The sequence below is a fragment of the Brassica napus genome, chromosome A5 (genome assembly GCF_020379485.1).
Source record: "Brassica napus cultivar Da-Ae chromosome A5, Da-Ae, whole genome shotgun sequence".
NCBI classification, from domain to species: domain Eukaryota; kingdom Viridiplantae; phylum Streptophyta; class Magnoliopsida; order Brassicales; family Brassicaceae; genus Brassica; species Brassica napus.
The window spans coordinates 3992195-4011298 of record NC_063438.1 but is presented as its reverse complement, the minus strand read 5'-3'; the positions used below and the strand labels follow the sequence as shown (position 1 = coordinate 4011298).

General features: G+C 31.4%; 3 protein-coding genes and 1 pseudogene across 3 annotated transcripts; 2 read left to right on the top strand and 2 right to left on the bottom strand.

Annotated features, from left to right (window-relative positions):
• Nucleotides 1-252: 252 nt before the first annotated feature.
• On the bottom strand, nt 253-6029 carry LOC106454641. The gene is made up of 7 exons (XM_013896750.3): nt 5660-6029; nt 5506-5589; nt 5210-5359; nt 4915-5079; nt 4781-4834; nt 4515-4664; nt 253-4346 (listed from the first exon to the last, which is right to left on the bottom strand). Exons 1-7 carry the CDS (start codon nt 5729-5731, stop codon nt 3984-3986), a joined length of 1038 nt encoding a protein of 345 aa, XP_013752204.2. The 5' UTR covers nt 5732-6029; the 3' UTR covers nt 253-3983.
• Nucleotides 6030-9232: 3203 nt separating this feature from the next.
• On the top strand, nt 9233-9885 carry LOC106453407 (annotated as a pseudogene).
• A 312-nt stretch (nt 9886-10197) lies between these two features.
• LOC106454642 (uncharacterized protein At5g01610-like) lies at nt 10198-11440 on the bottom strand. The gene is made up of 3 exons (XM_013896751.3): nt 11273-11440; nt 10903-10957; nt 10198-10748 (listed from the first exon to the last, which is right to left on the bottom strand). The coding sequence occupies exons 1-3, from the start codon at nt 11357-11359 to the stop codon at nt 10378-10380; spliced, it is 513 nt and encodes a 170-aa protein (XP_013752205.2). The 5' UTR covers nt 11360-11440; the 3' UTR covers nt 10198-10377.
• A 3919-nt stretch (nt 11441-15359) lies between these two features.
• LOC106410560 (abscisic acid receptor PYL4) lies at nt 15360-16410 on the top strand. Its single transcript, XM_013851077.3, has one exon. It carries the CDS (start codon nt 15633-15635, stop codon nt 16257-16259), a length of 627 nt encoding a protein of 208 aa, XP_013706531.2. The 5' UTR covers nt 15360-15632; the 3' UTR covers nt 16260-16410.
• Nucleotides 16411-19104: the final 2694 nt, after the last annotated feature.

Genomic DNA, 19104 nt, shown 5'->3' with positions numbered 1-19104 from the left:
AAGGATACTTACTTCTCTTAGCATACAAACATTCTGTCTCATCATTTCAAAGTCGCATTTTAGATGGTTCACATGTTTATGGTGATGAGTTATGCATCAAAGTGACGCATATAAAGTTTAAATACCGAGTCCATCAAACTCTGAAACATAGTTGGAGCATTAAGATGGTTGAATGTCATCACTAAATAATTGTAGTGACTATTGTGAGTCTTGCAATTTTCTTTTAATTTGTTATTAGGTTAGCTATTTCGATATTAATTAATTATTTTATTTTGATATATATAATTTGTATATTTAGACATACTGTAGGATACATTTTTTCAAAGAATTTATGTTTGATATTAAATTTCCAAAGAGTTAAGTTAAAGTTTTAGAAGGATATATGTTTCCTTTGTTAGCTTAGTTTCTTATTTTTATTTGTATTTTAATTGTATAAATATGATTCTTTAGATTTTACATTTCTGAAGACATTAATTACTTTCTATTTTTTATATATTTTAATTTTTAATTTTGATAATTTAATATTTTTATTGATTTTTTAAAGATGTGATTCTTGTATCACCTATCATATAAGAAAATTTATGGACATACTATTTATGTTTTGTTAAACTATTTTAATGTTAATTTGCAATGAGTTAGCAAACATGTAAAGTTGATTGTTAGATAATTTAAGTCCATATAGTGATATTCTTTCAAAGTCTTGCATTATATAAAATCTTGCATTTTAAGACATATTTTATGTTCCTTTTCCAAATATTTAGTATATAAATCAATTTAATTTCTTTTAAAGATTTCTAGTTTGTTATTCTTTCTTATTTTATATTAATTTCTTTTTTTTAGTTTACCTTGTTTGATAGTACTTTTTTATTTATTTTGAAATAAATATTTTTGGAAAATTTAATAAAATCAAATGCTGATTTGGCATAATTTTATTTTTAAGTTATGTGTGAAATTTCTCATGTCATATACCCTCAACTTCATTTTTTATTTTTAATATATTTTTAATTAATTCTTTGAAAACTGGATTTAAAAGACAAAAATATTTTAGTTATTTTTATGTAGGAGTTCCAAATATTTTGTATGGATAGCAAAAAAATTTTTTTGTTAGTTTACGTTTTTTATATTTATTTCCATTTCTAATCATTTCAGGATTTCTTGACATTTATAAAATTAATAAATTAAAATAGGGATTTTGCATATTATGATTGATGGTTATAAATTTCGTGTGAACATTTTCAATATTTTGTAGCCTCAACTTTTAAATAGTTATAGCTTTAACTTTTGAATACTATAGCTTAAAATTGTTCTTTTAAATACATAAAATTGATAGAAGACTAATTTATATTTTTGGATTTTAAATTTTCAGTTTTGACCATTTTGTTAATTTATTGATTTTTAATGTTTGGTTGTTTTGTTTATATATTTTTCGTGTAGTTTTATATTTTATTTAATTTCCCAGAGAGGAATATAGTCATAAATCTACATTTTCGTGTTTAAGTTTTATATGGTTTTACATTCTGCAAAAGCCAATGTCATTCTTGACCAATTTTTTTTAAAAAAATCAGTTTCTAAATATCATTTCCTTTGACACCAAAAATATTATTATGCTTCAGTGTCGTTTCATATCTGTACCGGAACATTCCAATGGGAAACTTAAGCTTGGTTCTTTTGTAATCAAGAAGTTTTGATAGGAAATGTGAACAATACAAAGGAGCAGCAACATAAAATTGTAAATTTAAACTTTATACTTTGTTTTTTTTTTTTTTTTGATTCTGATTTGATGACTGCATAACGTTAATACTTAATATACAGTTAGTGCAGATTATTTTCTAGACAAAGGGAAAACTAAATAAGATTGTTTTGTCCATTTCTTTTTTTTGTTATTTATGTTTCATTTGTGATGCTTCTTCTTCTTTTAAGTGCAATTATATCTGTAACTTCAATATTCTCATGTTTGTTTTGTACTGACTCTCATTTAAAACAAGAAACATAAAAGTGACTTATAGTATCGAAAACAGTTCATATTTCTTTTGTAAATTTGATAGTCTTGGTCAGAACATATATAAAATAATCAAAAACCGCATCTTCCACCTGGTCCTCCAAAAGAAAAGGACTTTCCAGTCTCATTGGTGTAATCCCGACTCATTAGTTTAAAACACTTAGAATCTGCAACCCCCATTAGTGTTTCAGCTTCGATGCTCTGATACTTATCATTCGTAAGTTTCACATGAGGAAAACTCGAACTCCTTTCATAGTCCCAGATCGGAATATATACTCATTTTTAAAAAAAGGGATGAATATATACTATAAAACAGGAAAAGAAGGATATACATGGTGGCCAAATTGATAGATTGTGTCTAGATGAAGGTTCTCAGTTTCACTTCTTTGTCTTAAGATTGTCAAGGTTCCTTTTGGACAACTTTGATCATTTGTTTTATATTTATTTTTTCTATCAAAACTTTCATTTGAAGTGAATTTTTCCTGAAACATAACAGAAGATACAAGATTAATTTAGAGAAAAATATAGGTCAAATATTTCTAATTTGTCCAATTTATTTCATATTTAATTAAAGCAATGTCACTATCATACCGGAATCTTGTGGTGTTTCAATAATGGATGTTGAAAAGCGGGTTGTTTGTATATGACAACACAATCAAACTCCTGTAAAATTGATGAATACAAAAAAAATAAAAAATTAAATTAAAGATCAAATACTAAGAAATGGAAAACAAAGTAGAAGTCGTAAACTCTAACATCAATATTTCCTAGGGTCATATGCGTGAGAACCACATAAGAAAATATAACGAGCATTTGGCGTGTATCCATTGTTAAATTTTACTTCTGTTTCTCCATCGATATTGATCGTTATATATAATCAATCGGAGTGAACAACTAATCAATTCATTGATCCCCATATTAATTCGCCTTTTATCTCTTACCAGAAGTGTGATGTACTACAAACTCATATTTAGATTTTCTTACTAGATTTGTTGAAATATTTTTTGGTCACCTCTTATCCGTTTCCGTAATTATCAGTAAATGGATAACACTAGTTTAAGGTCCAGATCAAAAGAATGAATGGAATGGTCAAGTCTTATTCATTTATTAGATTTGATACTATTTATAAATAATATTTTTCTTTAATGTTTCTTCTCATTCCTTTTAGTTCAAGGAAGCACAGAATAAAACTATTTCTATCAAATCCGGGATGGAATAATAAGGAACAAGTTATCTATTATTTTACTTTTTTTGTTACTTTCATTCTTATTCCTATCATACTATCTACGTTTTTTTTTTGTGTTTAGTCTTCATTTTCTTTTGTTTTTGTTTTGACGTAATAAGTACTTTTACTCAAACCTATGGAAAGTAGAGAGAAAACATGAGGATGAGAGTTTTTTTACTATTTATTGTGTTAGTTTTGTCACTTTACAAATGAGAATATACATTTATATGAACATAATTCATTTCATTAATTTAGATGGACCCAGATTTCTTTCTCCGAGTAAAAGAATTCTAATTTTTTTTATCACCAAGTTGTTTAGTTCTTCCTTGAGAAACATTGCCATGTGTTTGTAGTAGCTTATCCTCTGTTCTATGTCTTAGCAGCTTTAATGATGTTTAAATGTCAAAACTTTGTGTGAAAGAACGAGACTAAAGCTTGGTTCTTCTGTAATCAAGAAGGGAACTGGGAACAAACCAAAGGAGTATTGACATAGATTGTAAATATAAACTTTGTACTTTGTGGTTTTGTGATTGATTCTGGTTTGATGACGGGATAATATTAATATATATGTATAAGTGCAGTGTTTCTGGACAAAGGGAAAACTTAAATATTCTCGTGTTTGTTTTGTATTGATACTCTCTCATTTAAAACATGAAACATAAATGTGATTTAGTAACAATAAAATGATTTGTAGTATTGAAAATAGTTCGTATTTCTTTTGTAAATTTGATAGTCTTGGTCAGTAGATATATAAAATCATCAAATACCGCATCTGCCACCTGCTCCTCCATAAGAAAAGGACTTTCCGTTCTCCTTGGTGTAACGCCGGTCCATTAGTCTAAAACACCTAGAATCTGCATTCCTTAATATTGTTTTAGCTTCGATTGTCTGATACCTATGATTCGTAAGCTTCACATGAAGAAAACTCGAACTCCTTTGATAGTCTTTAAGCGGAAAATGACCATTTCCCATTGGAGGACTAATCCCATCTGGAGATATATATGTGTTTCCTCCAAAACGCACCCGAGAAGCTCCATTTTTCAAGTGTGTAAATAGCTCTCCGGGCCAATATCCAATCATTTCGTCATCTACTTTCAGTGCCCAGCCTGGAGTAAAGACGTCCTACATAAATATTGAAGCAAAGAAGAAAACAGTTAAGAATTTTCTTCTTTTTTTTTGAAAACTGGCCTTGTTAAGAAATATTTGATAGAAACTATATAATATATACTCCCCATTCCCAAAACTAATGTTAAATAACATGCATATAGAATATTGTAAATAAATGTTTACCTGATAAACGTGTGGTGTGAAAATAACTGTTTTATCACCACCATACACGGAGGATAGTTTAAAAATGTTTCCAATCGAGGGATTTCGAGTTACAATAATAAAACCAGGACAATTTGTATTATAGCATCCAGTGGTTTTATAGCCATCAGCCTGATAAATGAAAGACAAATTCATACAATATATTAACAATATTATTATGTAAAAAAGAAAAAAAGTATGGTTATATATCTACAAGCATAATTAAGAAAAAGTATTAGTTTACTCACAGTCCAATAAATAGTAAATCGTGTGGCACTGTCTCCGTACAATCTTGGATGCACCTACGTAAACTATGTGATGAGATGTGTGCCGTATTGATTCCATTACATGTGTATTATGTATGAGGTTTATAAAGACGTACCGCCCAGCCAACTTGTATGCTGTTGAGTTCTCCAGGAGGTCCATTCTCTAACCAAATTTGACTTCTACTTAATTGATTATTTTGTAAAGTTAGGTTATGGATACTTATATCAGCTTGTGCTCCTCGATAGATGCTCGCATCCGGATATGTGTCCATTACCGCAAACTGTACAATAATATATTATATATCACATATAGAAGTCACGTCTTGCATGTTTCATAACACACTAAATATTATTATTTTTTAATAAGGGATGAATATAAACTATAAAACAGGCAGAAAAAGAAGGATATACATGGTGGCCGAAATGATCGTCTGTGTCGAGATGAAGACTCTCAGTTTCACTTCTTTGTCTTAAGATTGCCACGGTTCCTTTTGGACAACTTTGATCAGTTGTTTTATATTTACTTTTTCTATCAAAACTTTCATTTGAAGTGAATTTTTCCTGAAACATAGCAAAAAAAGTTAACAAGATAAATTAAGAGAAAAATATAGGTCAAAATATTTCTAAATTGTCTACACTAATTTATTTCATATTTGATTAAATCAAGGTAGTGTTAAAAAAAGATTAAATCAAGGTCACTATCATACCGGAATCTTGTGGTGTTTCAACAATGGATGTTGAAAAGCGGGTTGTTTGTATATATCAACACAATCAAACTCCTGTAAAATTGATGCAAATAAAAATTCTTATAAAATCAAATACTAAGAAATGGAAAACAAAGTAGAAGTCGTAAAATCTAACATCAATGTTTCCTAGGGTCATTTGCGTGAGAACCAAAGAAGAAAATATAACGATCATTTGACGTGTATCCATGGTTAAGTTCTACTTCTATTTCTCAATCGATATGGATCGGTATATATATAATCAATCGGAGTCAACAACTAATCAATTCATTGACTGCCATATTAATTCACCTTTTTCTTTTATCTCTGACCAGAAATATGATGTACAAACTCACATTTGAATTATCTTATTAAATTTGTTTTTTCTCTTCTGTTTTTGGTCAACTCTTATCAGTTTTTTAATTATATAGTTATGACATTAAAGGCAAGGCGCGGATAACATATACTTTCTCACAATAATTCCTTGTAACTTCAAAATAACTTAATTAGGATGTATCACGCAAACTTCCAGTAATTATAATTCTTTTAAATATTAATATTGTAATATAAGGTACTGTTATGTTCATATAAATAAGTTATCACTAAAACCGTAACCCTAAATTTAATTCAGTTGACTAAAATATGTTATGCACTGTGAAATTTACATATGAACTGCAACATCCGAAACCGAAGACCATTTACGGTGAGCCACCTGGTGACATTTGGGTCCATGCTCACTTCGATCTCTAGTCTGGACCACCACGATGGGACCAGAATACTCGGTTAGCAAAAAAAAAAATGTTATGCATGTTAATAAATAAAACGTTATTTTATCATAAACAAGACAGTAGAAATAATTTAATTTTACTTTTATTTTGGTTTTGTCTTCATTTTTTGCTTTTGTTTTTATAAGCGCGTAACAAGAATTTTTACTCAGATAATATGTAAGGATTGTAAATTTTGTTGGAAACCAAATCTTGTATCAAATCTATGGAAAATGAAAAATAAAAATGAGATTAGAGGGAGAACATGGGATGAGAGTTTATTTTTGGAAAAATGATTGCTGACTACATGAATTATTGACTATCATATAGCTAGTCATACAAACTAAACTAATGTATATCCAACTACGTGAAATATATGTTATGGATGACAACATCCCTCAATTTAATGATTTAATGTAGTTCACATCACAAGTTTAATTTCGTTCATCTAAAAACTAATGTAAATGTTAGAGAATGTTAAAATATCTCGTTTCATCAATTAAAATATAATTGACCCGATCGTAATTTAACAAAATAATATTTTGATCCATGTTTTAAAAGAGTAATATTATTTTTAACAAAATCTAATTTACAAAATCAACATGTTTTAACATCTTTTGATAAGTAGTGTTTTAAAAAATTTTATTTTAGTTTATTTAAAAATATATAATTATATTTATTTTATTTATGTTAAATATAAAATTTATATAAGATATTATGTAATTTTGTTTTTAATGATTTTCATCTGTTTTCTTATGAAATTTTAATAAAATTTCTGTAATCCGTTTTATTAATTGTGTGATATATACTTATTTGATACATTTTTAAACAGATGTAATTTTTGTTTATGAAATATAAATAAAATAACTCATTAATTTTTGTTTAAAATTTTATTTTTTAAAAACGTTTTATTGGAAGGTGAGATGCTCTCCGAAAATAAAGTATTTTCTATGGCAAATGATATCAAGGTGTATAGCTGTGAAGAATAATTTGCAAGCGAGAGGAATACAAGAAGATATATGTTGTGCTCGATGTGGAGCTGATGATGAGTCAATAAATTATGTATTTTTTGAATGTCCTCCTGCGCGTCAAGTTTGGACGTTGTCAAAGACACCGTCAAACCCATATCTTTTCCCTACTAGTTCTCTCTTCACAAATTTGGATCATCTTTTCTAGAGGGTTATCCTGGAGATGAAAGATCATCATTTTGCGTGGATATTATGGTACATTTGGGAAAGTCGGAATAACAAAATTTTTAGTAATTTGGATATGAACCCACGAGATACATTTAATCTTGCGAAGATCGAATCAAAACTTTGCGCTGAGGCTCAGGTGAAAAATATTCAGCAGGCATCACAACAAGTTGAGGTTAGGCACTGTCCGAGGAGGGTAGGTCGCTGGTGCTTTATAGATGGTTTGTGGAAAGATAAAGATCATTATTCAGGCCATGGTTGGTATAGTATTCTTGAGGGATTTGATGATTTTTTTGGTGCAAGGAATATTCGGGCAAGTCTTTCACCCCTCCACTCGGAGACGGAAGCGTTAATATGGCCGATGTCTATATCAATATCAGGTCACATTTGCTACGGATTGTTCTCAATTGGTGAAAATGATTTTGGAACCAGAAGAATGGTCGATGTTTGAGAGTTATCTGGAAGATATAAAGATGTGGAAGACATGTTTCCTCAGCTCAGAGATCATTCATGTACCCCGGACGGAGAATCAAAAGGCGGATAGTCTAGCACGGAGTGCCATAAAAAAATCATCTTTCATCGTTCACATGGATGCAGAGCTACCAGTTTGGTTCACAGAGTCAATGATGAGTCTGTTTGTTTGGTGACAAAAAAAAAGAGATGAAGTAAGTTTTATAATAAAAAATTGAACAAATAAGTATATATCACACAATTAATCAAACTATTACAAATTTTTTATTAAGAGTTAATAACAAAACATATTAAAATAATTAAAAAACCAAAATTATATAATATCTTTTATAACTTTCATATTTAGTTAAATTTATCGTCAGGTACATCAAATTTTAAATGATAAAAGCGGGAGATTTAAACGACATCTGACATTAGTGCTGGGAATATTAATAATTGCCCGTGGGCCCCATCTCGTTTGACCCGCCGCGAGGCGGATGCGGTTCGAACAATTTTAAAATTTTTAATCGCGGGTGCGAATCGAGATTATTTTAATCGGGGCAGATACATGTCAGCCGAAATTGAATCGCAGGTATCCGTTAACACGCAAATTTATTTTAAAAATAAATAAAATTTTTTTTTTTTTTGGAAAACTATATAAAATATAATAAATATTTATATAATTTGAATTATGAATATATTATTTTAATATATATTTTTTAAAAATAATTATTTTTAACTATATAACAATTATTTTTAATATAATTATATTACCCACGGGTTTGACGGATTACCCACGGGCTTTGCCGGGGCGGGTGCGGGTAGAAAAAAATTTGTATGTGGCTTATGCGGGTTGAGTTTTTGAATCAAAAAAATGATTCGATCCACGGCGGACGGGACAGGTCAGGGCGGGATAACCCGCAAACCCAGCACCATATGATATCCACATCAAGTTTTGGATAAATAAAATTAAACTCGTGATATTAACTACATAACACATTAAGTTGAGGGATGTAATCATGTATAATATATATTTCGTGTAAATGTATACATTATTTTAGTTTATATGGTTAGCCATGTGATGGTTGATACTTCGCGTAGTCAATAAACATTTTTCTTTTATTTTTTACTATTTATTATGTTAAATTTTAGTACCTTACAAATGAGAATATATTGAGATATGAACACAATCCATTTCAATAATTTAGATGGACCCAGGTTTCTTTCCCAAGTAAAAGAAATCTAATTTTCGGCCCAATACATACCCTGCTGGTTTCAGGGATGTTGTGTCTATCCCAAAGACAAATGAGAACTTCCGTCTTCTCTATGACACCAAGGGACGCTTCCGTCTTCACTCCATCAGGGACGAGGAAGCAGATGTTTGGATCTCTTGTATGTTCATTTACTTGATTACAGTTAACCTATAACATGTTTCCTTGTTTAACTATTGTGTAGTTCAAGCTGTGCAAAGTGAGAACCATCCAGTTTTGTCAGAAGGGAATCCCTTACCTGAACACATACGATGGTCGCACCCCATCCGTTACCCTGACCCGCTCATCAAACCCAACGACACCATCAAGCTAGACCTCGAGGAGAACAAGGTTGTGGAGTTTATCAAGTCTGATGTTGGAAAAGTTGTGATGGTGACTGGAGGGAGGAACAGAGGGCGTGTTGGTGTGATCAAGAACCGTGAGAAACACAAGGGAAGCTTCGAGACCATCCACATTCTATGTTCACGCTTGGGAAAGGAACTAAGCCATGGGTTTCTCTTCCAAAGGGTAAAGGTATTAATAAGCTTACCATTATTGAGGAGGCTAGGAAGAGGCTTTCTGCTCAACAAGCTGCTTAGAACTGTTTTATGTTTTCTCTGTTTCAATAAATCTATGTTCTGTTTTTTTTTTGCATCTTGCTATTGACATGTACTTCATGTTGGTATCAGTGAGTCTATGTTGATATTATTCAGTGTTCTAAAAATTGGTCTAATAGTCAGCAAATCAAACTTAAACGAAACGATTTTTTGTGAATAATTTTATAAAAAAAAATGGTTTAGATTCATCTAATCAATAACCTCCTATAAAGTGTCTAATTACTGTCTAACGACTTTGTGAACATTGGTATTATCACTTGAGGATATTTACAATTCTACCAAAACTTATGAAGCTTTCAAACTCTTCTTTCATACGACCAACACTAAACTCTGACCTCTACTCACAGTACCTATTTCCTTCTCTACTTGTTATGTGTTTTGTTAAAATGTACCATGAGCGATCTAAAGTAAAATATTTGTGATTGATCTCTGCTTACTGCAACACAATTCAAGTACCAACATTCTTACACATTAATAAGTAAAAGGTTTGCTTCACCAGGTTTAGTTTAACACAAGGTGCTAAAAGCATACATAAAAAAACTAACTTGGTAACATTCGTTTTATTATTAATTGGTACCATAAGTTAGAATTTATCAACACTAACACCACACCGTATAACCTCATAAGCATCTCTGCTCCTGCTTTTCTTCATCCCTGCCGTGAAATACACCTTTGATGGGTCTGCTGAGATACAAGTAACTTTCACCCAAATCATCAACTTTGTTTTCAAGCCTTCCACTTCAGCTAGCTTCCCTTTCTCCAGGTAACCCGTCACCGTTGTCGAAAACCGCAGGACCGATGAATCCCTGTACCCAACCTCGCAGGTCTCAGGGATGAAGACAGTCAACTTGCCCGTCTCTTCGTTGAACTCGTAGTTTGTGGCGTCCTGTGGAAAGATCCCAACCGGTAAACCAAATTCCTTTAGCAGCTCAGGTAATGGCTTCTGCATTTTTCCTATTTCAGAACAAGACAAATTGTCAATAATAAACAATTTATAAGCAATGCTACTTTGACATATACTACAAGGAGTGAAGGGGAGTCACATAATAGTACTCAGTTCTGAACTACATACTGTGTTCAGAACTGGAAGAAGTTAAAAAAAACAAACCTTTGAGTTTGTTGACCAACCACTTGGTACCTCCTTCAATACTGCTAGACAATGACTGCAAGAAAGAATGATCAAACTCAGGACACTTTGTGTAGTTAGAGAAATAGAGACCAAAAGTAATGAACTTTATTCAAGATATGTTACCCAATAAGTACAAAACTGTAACAACAAGTGCTAAAATGGGATTCAAGACCAAGTGTAAACATATATATATTTAACCAATCTTCTTCTACAAGGGTTTTCAGTTAAGATACGAGTAACGATAAAGCAGTGAACTTTCAATTAAACACACAACAGAGTTTTCGATTATGTAATAATAAACTGAAACTATATTAAAAGCAAAGAAAGAGACAGAGAAAGGGAAGGATACATTAAAGTCGTCACCGACGGAGTTGAACTCTTTGTTTGCCTTTTGTCCTAACCAATAAGAGCCCACCTTGTTCATTATCTGATCCATCTCTCTTCTGTAATAATCCGCCCGGAGAGATAGAGAAGATGCTAGCTCGCTTTGGCGTTCTACTTTGACGCGTATGATGAAAGACTAGGGGTGGGCACTTCGGTTATTTTATCGGTTCGGTTCGAGTTCGGTTCGGTTTGGTTAGTTTGGTTCTAGAATTTTTTCAGCTGAAGTAAACCATAGTAAATTTGGTTTGGATCGATTTTGGTTCGGTTATGTTCGGTTCGGTTTATATTCGGTTCGGTTTGTATTTCGGTTTAGTTCGGTTCGGTTTCATCAGATTTTTCTTAGTTTATTTATTGTACAAGAAATCTTTTAAATGTATGGTTGTCATGAAATAATCGCGTTGGTCATAATAAAAAATTAAGTATGTAAATTAAATTTAATATAAAACCAAAATAAAAACCTTTTAAAAAGTTACAAATATAGTTTATAACTTTATAAGAATTCAATCAAACGAAAATTAACTAAATAAAAAGAAAAAAAAAACAATATTGTCGTCTCTTATAGCATTAATAATTAAAAAAGCCTCGAATGAATCATCTTTCATGTGATATCATAAAAAAAACTTGCAACAAATCATCAAATACTATACGAGTATTTATCTATATTTTTACTATAACTCTACACCCATGATGATTCCATATTGTTCTTTTCACTAACTAAAATTGAAAACAGAACACGTCTTTGAGAGAATTTGAAGTTATTAGAATTGACACCACCAAAAGGAAAAATATGCAGGAAGGAGAGTAGGAGACGCAGAAAAGAGACGCAGCAGGGAACATTTTTAATTTAGGATTTTAATATCTTGATATTACTAATATTTTTAATTTAAATAACTATAAAAACATTTCGGTTTATCGGTTCGGTTCGGTTTAAACTGAACTGAACTGAACCGTTCGGGTTGGGAAAATCTTCAACTGAATGATTTGAAATGGACTTTGGTTTGGTTCGAATCGGTTTCGGTTCAGTCAGTTCGGTTCGATCGGTTTGGTTCGATTTTTTTGCCCACCCCTATGAAAGACTATACTTGTACCACGGAACAACTCAAAACAGCACAACGTTCACCGTCTAATTAATGAAACGACATGCTCTTCTCCCTGATCTTGCGTGTTCTTTAAAATGTTTTGTATTTAAGTAAAGAAATAGTCAAAGATATTTTTATTAAGGTCAACTTGACCACAAAAAGTTATAAAAACGCCTTAATCACGTTTCAAGGAGTCCATTTTTTCTTAGGCAAGCTCATTTTCTTGCCGTATTCTTTGGAATGTTTTGTATAAAATCTCAGTATTATGATTTCACATATATTAAGTTTCCAAGGTATTTACATTATTGATTTTAGTTATTGTGTGTTTCTCAATAGTATTTCAAAAAAAAGTGTGTTTCAAAAAAGTGTGTTAGCCTCAATTCTTGGTGAAATGATCTGGGATTGAAGTTACCTATTAGAACCTCTCGTACTTAATTGCATTAGTTTTTTAGGCTTATGCACAAAGTAAAAAAAAACATCTGATACATCATGGTCACATTAACCATATGACATATATGATATGATTACTGAAAAGTTGCTCTTGCCACATCTCAATCATCTTCATTTAGCAAACACACTTTGACGATCTCTCTCCCTATTTGGTGCATCACATGACATATGAAATGTATCTGAAAGCGCATCTCTTTCTCGTGACGTGAAATGGACGAGAGGCAGATGCTTTGTATATTCCATACTGTATATGTTAATCAACGCAATGCAAGGATTTAATTTTATCAGACAAACTTGTTCCATCTACTCGTTCATCAAGATAATCAAATATAATTAAATACTATTACATTTAACTACCTAGAAGCGTGTTGGAAGCGTAGTAATATGATTCAGAGTACTAAAGTTTAAATGTTCATTGTGTGTAATTGTATATCCACACAAAAGAAAACTAAAATTGATATATTTTTATACTCAACCTTAAACTGTACGTTAATTAATCTGTAACACTTTACATTTAATATATTAATATTCAACCGAACTGAACTTTTAAAAACTAGTTATTTATAGGGTTATTATATTCAAAACCAAATTCAATTTTCACGAATTTAGATATATCACCATTTAGATTTAACTATTCAAAATTTTCAAGACAAGTATCAAAAATTCAAAAATTGCATCATTTCGTCCAGATTTGTGGTAAAAAATGTAAGAAAACTATAAATTCATTGATATATGTAAAGACTTTTAAAATGCTGTTTATTAAATTATTAATCCTTTATATACTAAATTACAAGTCACATGAGCAATCAGATTTTGACACATAGGATATATTTTTAAAATTTAATTTTAAAATATTAAAGCAAAAAACAGGTTTATTTTTAACTGATTAATATTAAATTTTGATAAAATAAAAAATCCCTAAAATTTCTCACACTAAATCCATGATCTCACCATTTTTGGAACCGTTAATCTTTTTTTTCTAAATAGAATCACAGTGTCTATAACGTAAATAATTTAACAGCTTCTAACTCTCCTAGAATGCAATGAAATTTCAATTTTTAAGCAAACTTCTGCCGACGAATCCACAGTATTAAATCTACAGTTCTGTATCCATCAACATAATTTCTGGCGAAATGTAAGCATACTCCGAGTTGGCTGTTGTAATTTTGCAAAAAAAAAATGTTGGTTGTACGTTAAAGTCCAGGTTAGTAACTCTAAAAACACTTAAACTCTTCATGCTCAATTCCTAATTTGCATCACATCGAATTTCTTTTTCATAAACATTTATCTCTTCTAATCTGCTATATTGTTTTTTCCTCTTTTTCTTTTATAGATATAGGAAAAAGTTACAGCACTGGATGAGAAAGATAAGCGTAAACAAAACAGGTCAATAATTTGAATATTTTCAAAGTTGATTATATCAATTCTAGATTTACTAGAAATGCTTATTTTGTGTGGTGGTGATAGAGATTCATCTTAAAACACACGTACAATAATTAAAAAATTTAAGACGTGCCACAAGAAGAAAAATGTGAGGATAATTAGAAGGCAACAAATGGAGCTTAAGTAACTCAGGTGAGGGGAAACCAAGAAGACTCATCTACTGTCTAGGTAAAAACCTAATCTGATCAGGTTGGTTTTTCTTTCTTTTTTTATTCATGTGTTTTTTGTTTGTTTACTTTGATCAATATATAAATTTTTGCTTTATTGTTCTTATAAAATACTGTAACTAAATTTGTAGATTGTTTTAGAAACAAAAATGTTGAAGCAAGTATAGCACAACAATGAAGAACTGTAAAGGATGCAATGAAAGAAAATAAAAGCATTTATAGGCAAATAAGGTAAACACTACAAAAGATACTAACTTCAATTATCTACAAAACAAAGGTTGGTATTTTAATTGTACTTATGAAAAATTTGTATATTCACCTTATTAACCCTTTCCTTAATTTGTTTTTCATATGTACTAAATTTTTCCATGATTTTGTAAAGCTACCAGTATTGTAAATTCAATGTTTTATATCTGACTATTGTAAGATATAAACCTCAAATTTTTACCTTATAAGAGCATTAATATCCCTGCCTCCTAAGGCTGACTCTTCAAAAAAAAAATAGTTTAAAATCATGTGGGCCCCACTATAAATTAAAACCTGCCTCTTCTACCTCTTCCGTAAGAGGTGAGTTTGTAAGGTTCTATCACTTTTCGCGGGCCCCACTGATACGTGGCGGCCCGCGATTGGTCAATTTTTAATTTTTTTTTTTTTTTAAAAAATCTGACAAAACATAAAAATAATAATAAAAAAAAAAATTAAAACCCACTCTCCCTCTCCCTTGCGTTAATGCTGCTCTAACGTTTCAAAATATATTTTTTCATTGTTGAGTTTACACATATTATACTTAGAATATATATGTATATATAAATAATTAACACCCGTGCATAGCACGGGAGCTGTACTAGTAATACACTAAACGAGAATTATGGATAGCCAGGGGCATATCCGTAAATTCACTAAGAGCAACTTGCTATGTTTTTGTTTACGTTATCACCACTCATCACATGAACTCTGCATTAAAAAGTCTCTCTCTCTCAGATCCATAGGGCACAACCCAACTTTTAGCAAGTCGCTGTAAAGGTTATTTTGCTCTTCATTTTATATACTCACATCACATCTTCTCCTCTCTTAACATCTTCCTCTTGAATCCTCCATCTTGTCTTAACCCTAAAGAACCATATCAAAGATCCATCAAGATTGTATTAAAACAAGAACATTGACCGTCAACATATCTCATATCAACATGCTAGCCGTTCACCGCCCTTCTTCCGCCGTATCAAACGGAGACTCCGTCCAGATTCCGATGATGATCGCTTCTTTTCAAAAACGTTTCCCTTCTCTCTCACGCGACACAACCGCCGCTCGTTTCCACACGCACGAGGTTGGTCCTAACCAGTGTTGCTCAGCTGTTATCCAAGAGATCTCCGCTCCAATAACCACAGTATGGTCCGTCGTCAGACGCTTCGACAACCCGCAAGCTTACAAACACTTCCTCAAAAGCTGCAGCGTTATAGGCGGAGACGGTGGTAACGTTGGTAGCCTACGTCAAGTCCACGTCGTCTCTGGCCTACCCGCCGGGAGCTCTACCGAGCGTCTTGACATTCTTGATGATGAGCGTCACGTCATCAGCTTCAGCGTCGTCGGTGGGGACCATAGGTTATCTAACTACCGATCTGTCACGACTCTTCACCCTTCTCCGATCTCCGGGACCGTCGTTGTTGAGTCCTACGTCGTTGATGTGCCTCAAGGGAACACGAAGGAAGAGACATGCGACTTTGTGGACGTTATAGTACGATGCAATCTCCAGTCACTTGCTAAAATAGCTGAAAATTCTGCGGCGGAGGTGATGAAGAAGACGTCCATGCGATGAGGGTTTGGTCGAGTAGTTTGGTTAGATCCGACGCCGTTTTGTTGTTTTTAAGCCGTCGTGTGATCTATGTTTTTGCCGGCTTATTGTGTGAAAAAAATACATTAGTAAATTAATCTATCATATGCATCATAATCTTATTATCATTTACTTAGTTTTGTACTTTATATCCGTAAAGAACCTATTCGGACTTTCACCACCCCATTCAGTAAGTATATACTGAAGATTACAATGCGTAGTCGACTCGGATATATAGCTCATAACATTTGTCAAACTTATGTATGTATAAACATCTTTTGAGAAAATTCGATGACTAAAGAAAACTTTAAACCTTTTTTTTTGTCAACAAAGAAAACTTTAAACCTAGGCATGATATATAAAGTCTTCCTTTCCTCGAGGATTTTAAATCGTTCCTACAACTTTTATATTTCTTATGATTCCACGATAATTAAAAAAGGATTGATATTTAAGTTTTTTAAATTAAAAACAAACAACGTGTGCAACAAATAGTTAAATTTCTTTTGCAAACAAGAAAAGTTAAATTTCTTCAAAATCAAAAATTGCTTGTTAGAAAATAAATTTAAGTGGAAATGGCTGATGTTTTTTTATAATGGAAGATTGAAGGGTAAAATTAAAATGAACAAATCTATCCACACATATACGCATTTGATATATAGCATAGATATGAACATGTTACTGACATAAAATGAAATAAAAAAAAATCGCAAGTGGTAACACAACAAGCCAAGCTGTTTATTCTGGACAATAAAAAAGGAATGCAAGTTGCAACTTGTTGATCTTCACCTCCTTTCTTTATGCTTCTTTCCAATTGATAAATATAAGATTAATTTTAATAATAATAAAACAATATATAGATTAGAGAAGATAACAAGTTGCACGTCCTTTTTTTTTTGGCAACAAGTTGCATGTCCTTTTACATAACGAGAGTCGCGATATGTTTCGTTTGGGTTCCAAGTGACCTCTTAAAGAATATACCAACATTTAAACAGATTTTTTTTTTGTATACTCAAGTGGTTTTAAAGCATTAAATCATACATTTTTATCCACATAATTTTTAAAGATTCTAGTTGTTATATTTTTTATCCTTGTTTTTGTCAAAAAAAATATTTTTATGCTTGCAATAAATGTAATCCAAAAGCCATGTTCAAACATAAAAAGAACTATAATCCACGTTTCCCACAATTATGTAACCATGGTAGTATAGCACTGGAAATTTATCATGGGATAGGAAAAGTTGAATTCTAAAACCATGTTGATCTTTTATGTGATAAAAATATTGGATATATAAAGTTTTTGGGATTAGTTTAGATTTTGATATTAATTTATGCTTACAACAATTTTCTTGTCCATATCGTAAATAACTAAATATCATAAACAAACACCAAAATGAATACGACATAGCGAAACAACGAAATCAAGTTTAGTGCTTAATCGAGTTCAGGGATAATGCTTCAAGCGATCAAAACCTTTCATCCAACTTCTTTGCTTTACTTCACAAAAGTTTCAAATTATCCAAATCTTTATGTATTCTGGGCATCATGGTGGTAAGAACTTTAAATTAATTTCAGAATAGCTATCCAGTTTGTTTTTTTTTAAGAACCAAAGAAATCAAAACGTTAAGAAAATAAGGTTTCGTAATTCGTACTTTCAATTACTATTTATTGTGAACGTCAAATATTGACAATTATAGCAAGCTTACTAATCATAAGATACATACTTAATATGGCCATGAAAGGTGTAAAAATAAAGAAAATCGTTGCGAACGAGTTGGCAGTGCAAGTGGGACAGGGGTAGCTGCAACATTTTGCAAACATATTAACTGTGATTTGCAAATTAAATTCTCTTTTTCTTCTGATTCAGAAAAATAAAATAGATGTGTGTTTCGAGATCCTTCACGCCACCGTTTCTTCTACCTTGATTGGACCAATTGCTCAAGTTCCCGCTTGTTCAAGAGAAGAAAACTAACAAAAAGAAATCGAATACAAAAAAATTAATATATTAACAAGTTGCAAAAAGATTAGTACTTTCCACCGTCTTCTTATACGATCGGATGATGTTTTTAAATCGAGACTTAATATGGACGTACGGCCTTTGACACACATTTTGGGTCAGGTTAAGGTAGGTTTATCATTTGTACTTAATTCCCTTATTATATTGATTTTAAACATTATCTAGAAGAGAATGTCCTAGGCAATGTAAAAGATCTTAAACCCAATAATCAAAGATTATTCGTGGAAAATTAATTTTTTTTTCCGTGGAAAATACTTTAGATTAATCTACTCTGTTAATCTCAACTCCTACCATATATATTTTTGAAGTGATTTTTTATAAATACCAAACAGAAGTAAGACCTTTAATTTATTTTTAAATTATTCATTGTTATGCATTGATTAACATATTCCACACGGTAGAACCTAGTCTTTTCATATAAATGACAAGTAGTATTAGATCACGGTTCGACCTTGTGGTTTGATAAAAGTAATCGAGAAAATAACAAAAACAAAGAAACTGCATTACAAGATAGGGGATGCTAGGTCCTACCCATAGTTATGCCAAAATCTATGACGACCTAACCACCTTGAGCATGACTGTGGTCTGTAGTTGAATTTGGTGGCAAAATCAAAACCCAAGCGCCAAGGGCATCCGCCTCTATATCCAACTTGAGCCCAGTCTGTATATGGTCGCAAATTCAACTAATGCGTAATAACAATTCAATGCACACGGCAATATGCCATTTCTTTTGGTGTTTCACAGTTTCAGCATCATATATGACACTTGACACATAATAAATGGGAAATATACCTCACTCAAATCTTTAATTATATAC

Excerpts from the sequence above, each read along its gene's own strand:
- LOC106454641 (XM_013896750.3), bottom strand. The coding sequence starts at position 5,731 with ATGGATACACGTCAAATGATCGTTATATTTTCTTCTTTGGTTCTCACG. Across the intron at positions 4,835-4,914 it reads GCATACAAGTTGGCTGGGCG|GTGCATCCAAGATTGTACGG; the intron begins GTACGTCTTTAT and ends TAGTTTACGTAG. Across the intron at positions 4,665-4,780 it reads GATTTACTATTTATTGGACT|GCTGATGGCTATAAAACCAC; the intron begins GTGAGTAAACTA and ends TTCATTTATCAG.
- LOC106454642 (XM_013896751.3), bottom strand. The coding sequence starts at position 11,359 with ATGGATCAGATAATGAACAAGGTGGGCTCTTATTGGTTAGGACAAAAG. Across the intron at positions 10,958-11,272 it reads CCGTCGGTGACGACTTTAAT|TCATTGTCTAGCAGTATTGA; the intron begins GTATCCTTCCCT and ends TCTTTCTTGCAG. Across the intron at positions 10,749-10,902 it reads GTTGGTCAACAAACTCAAAG|GAAAAATGCAGAAGCCATTA; the intron begins GTTTGTTTTTTT and ends GTTCTGAAATAG.
- LOC106410560 (XM_013851077.3), top strand. The coding sequence starts at position 15,633 with ATGCTAGCCGTTCACCGCCCTTCTTCCGCCGTATCAAACGGAGACTCC.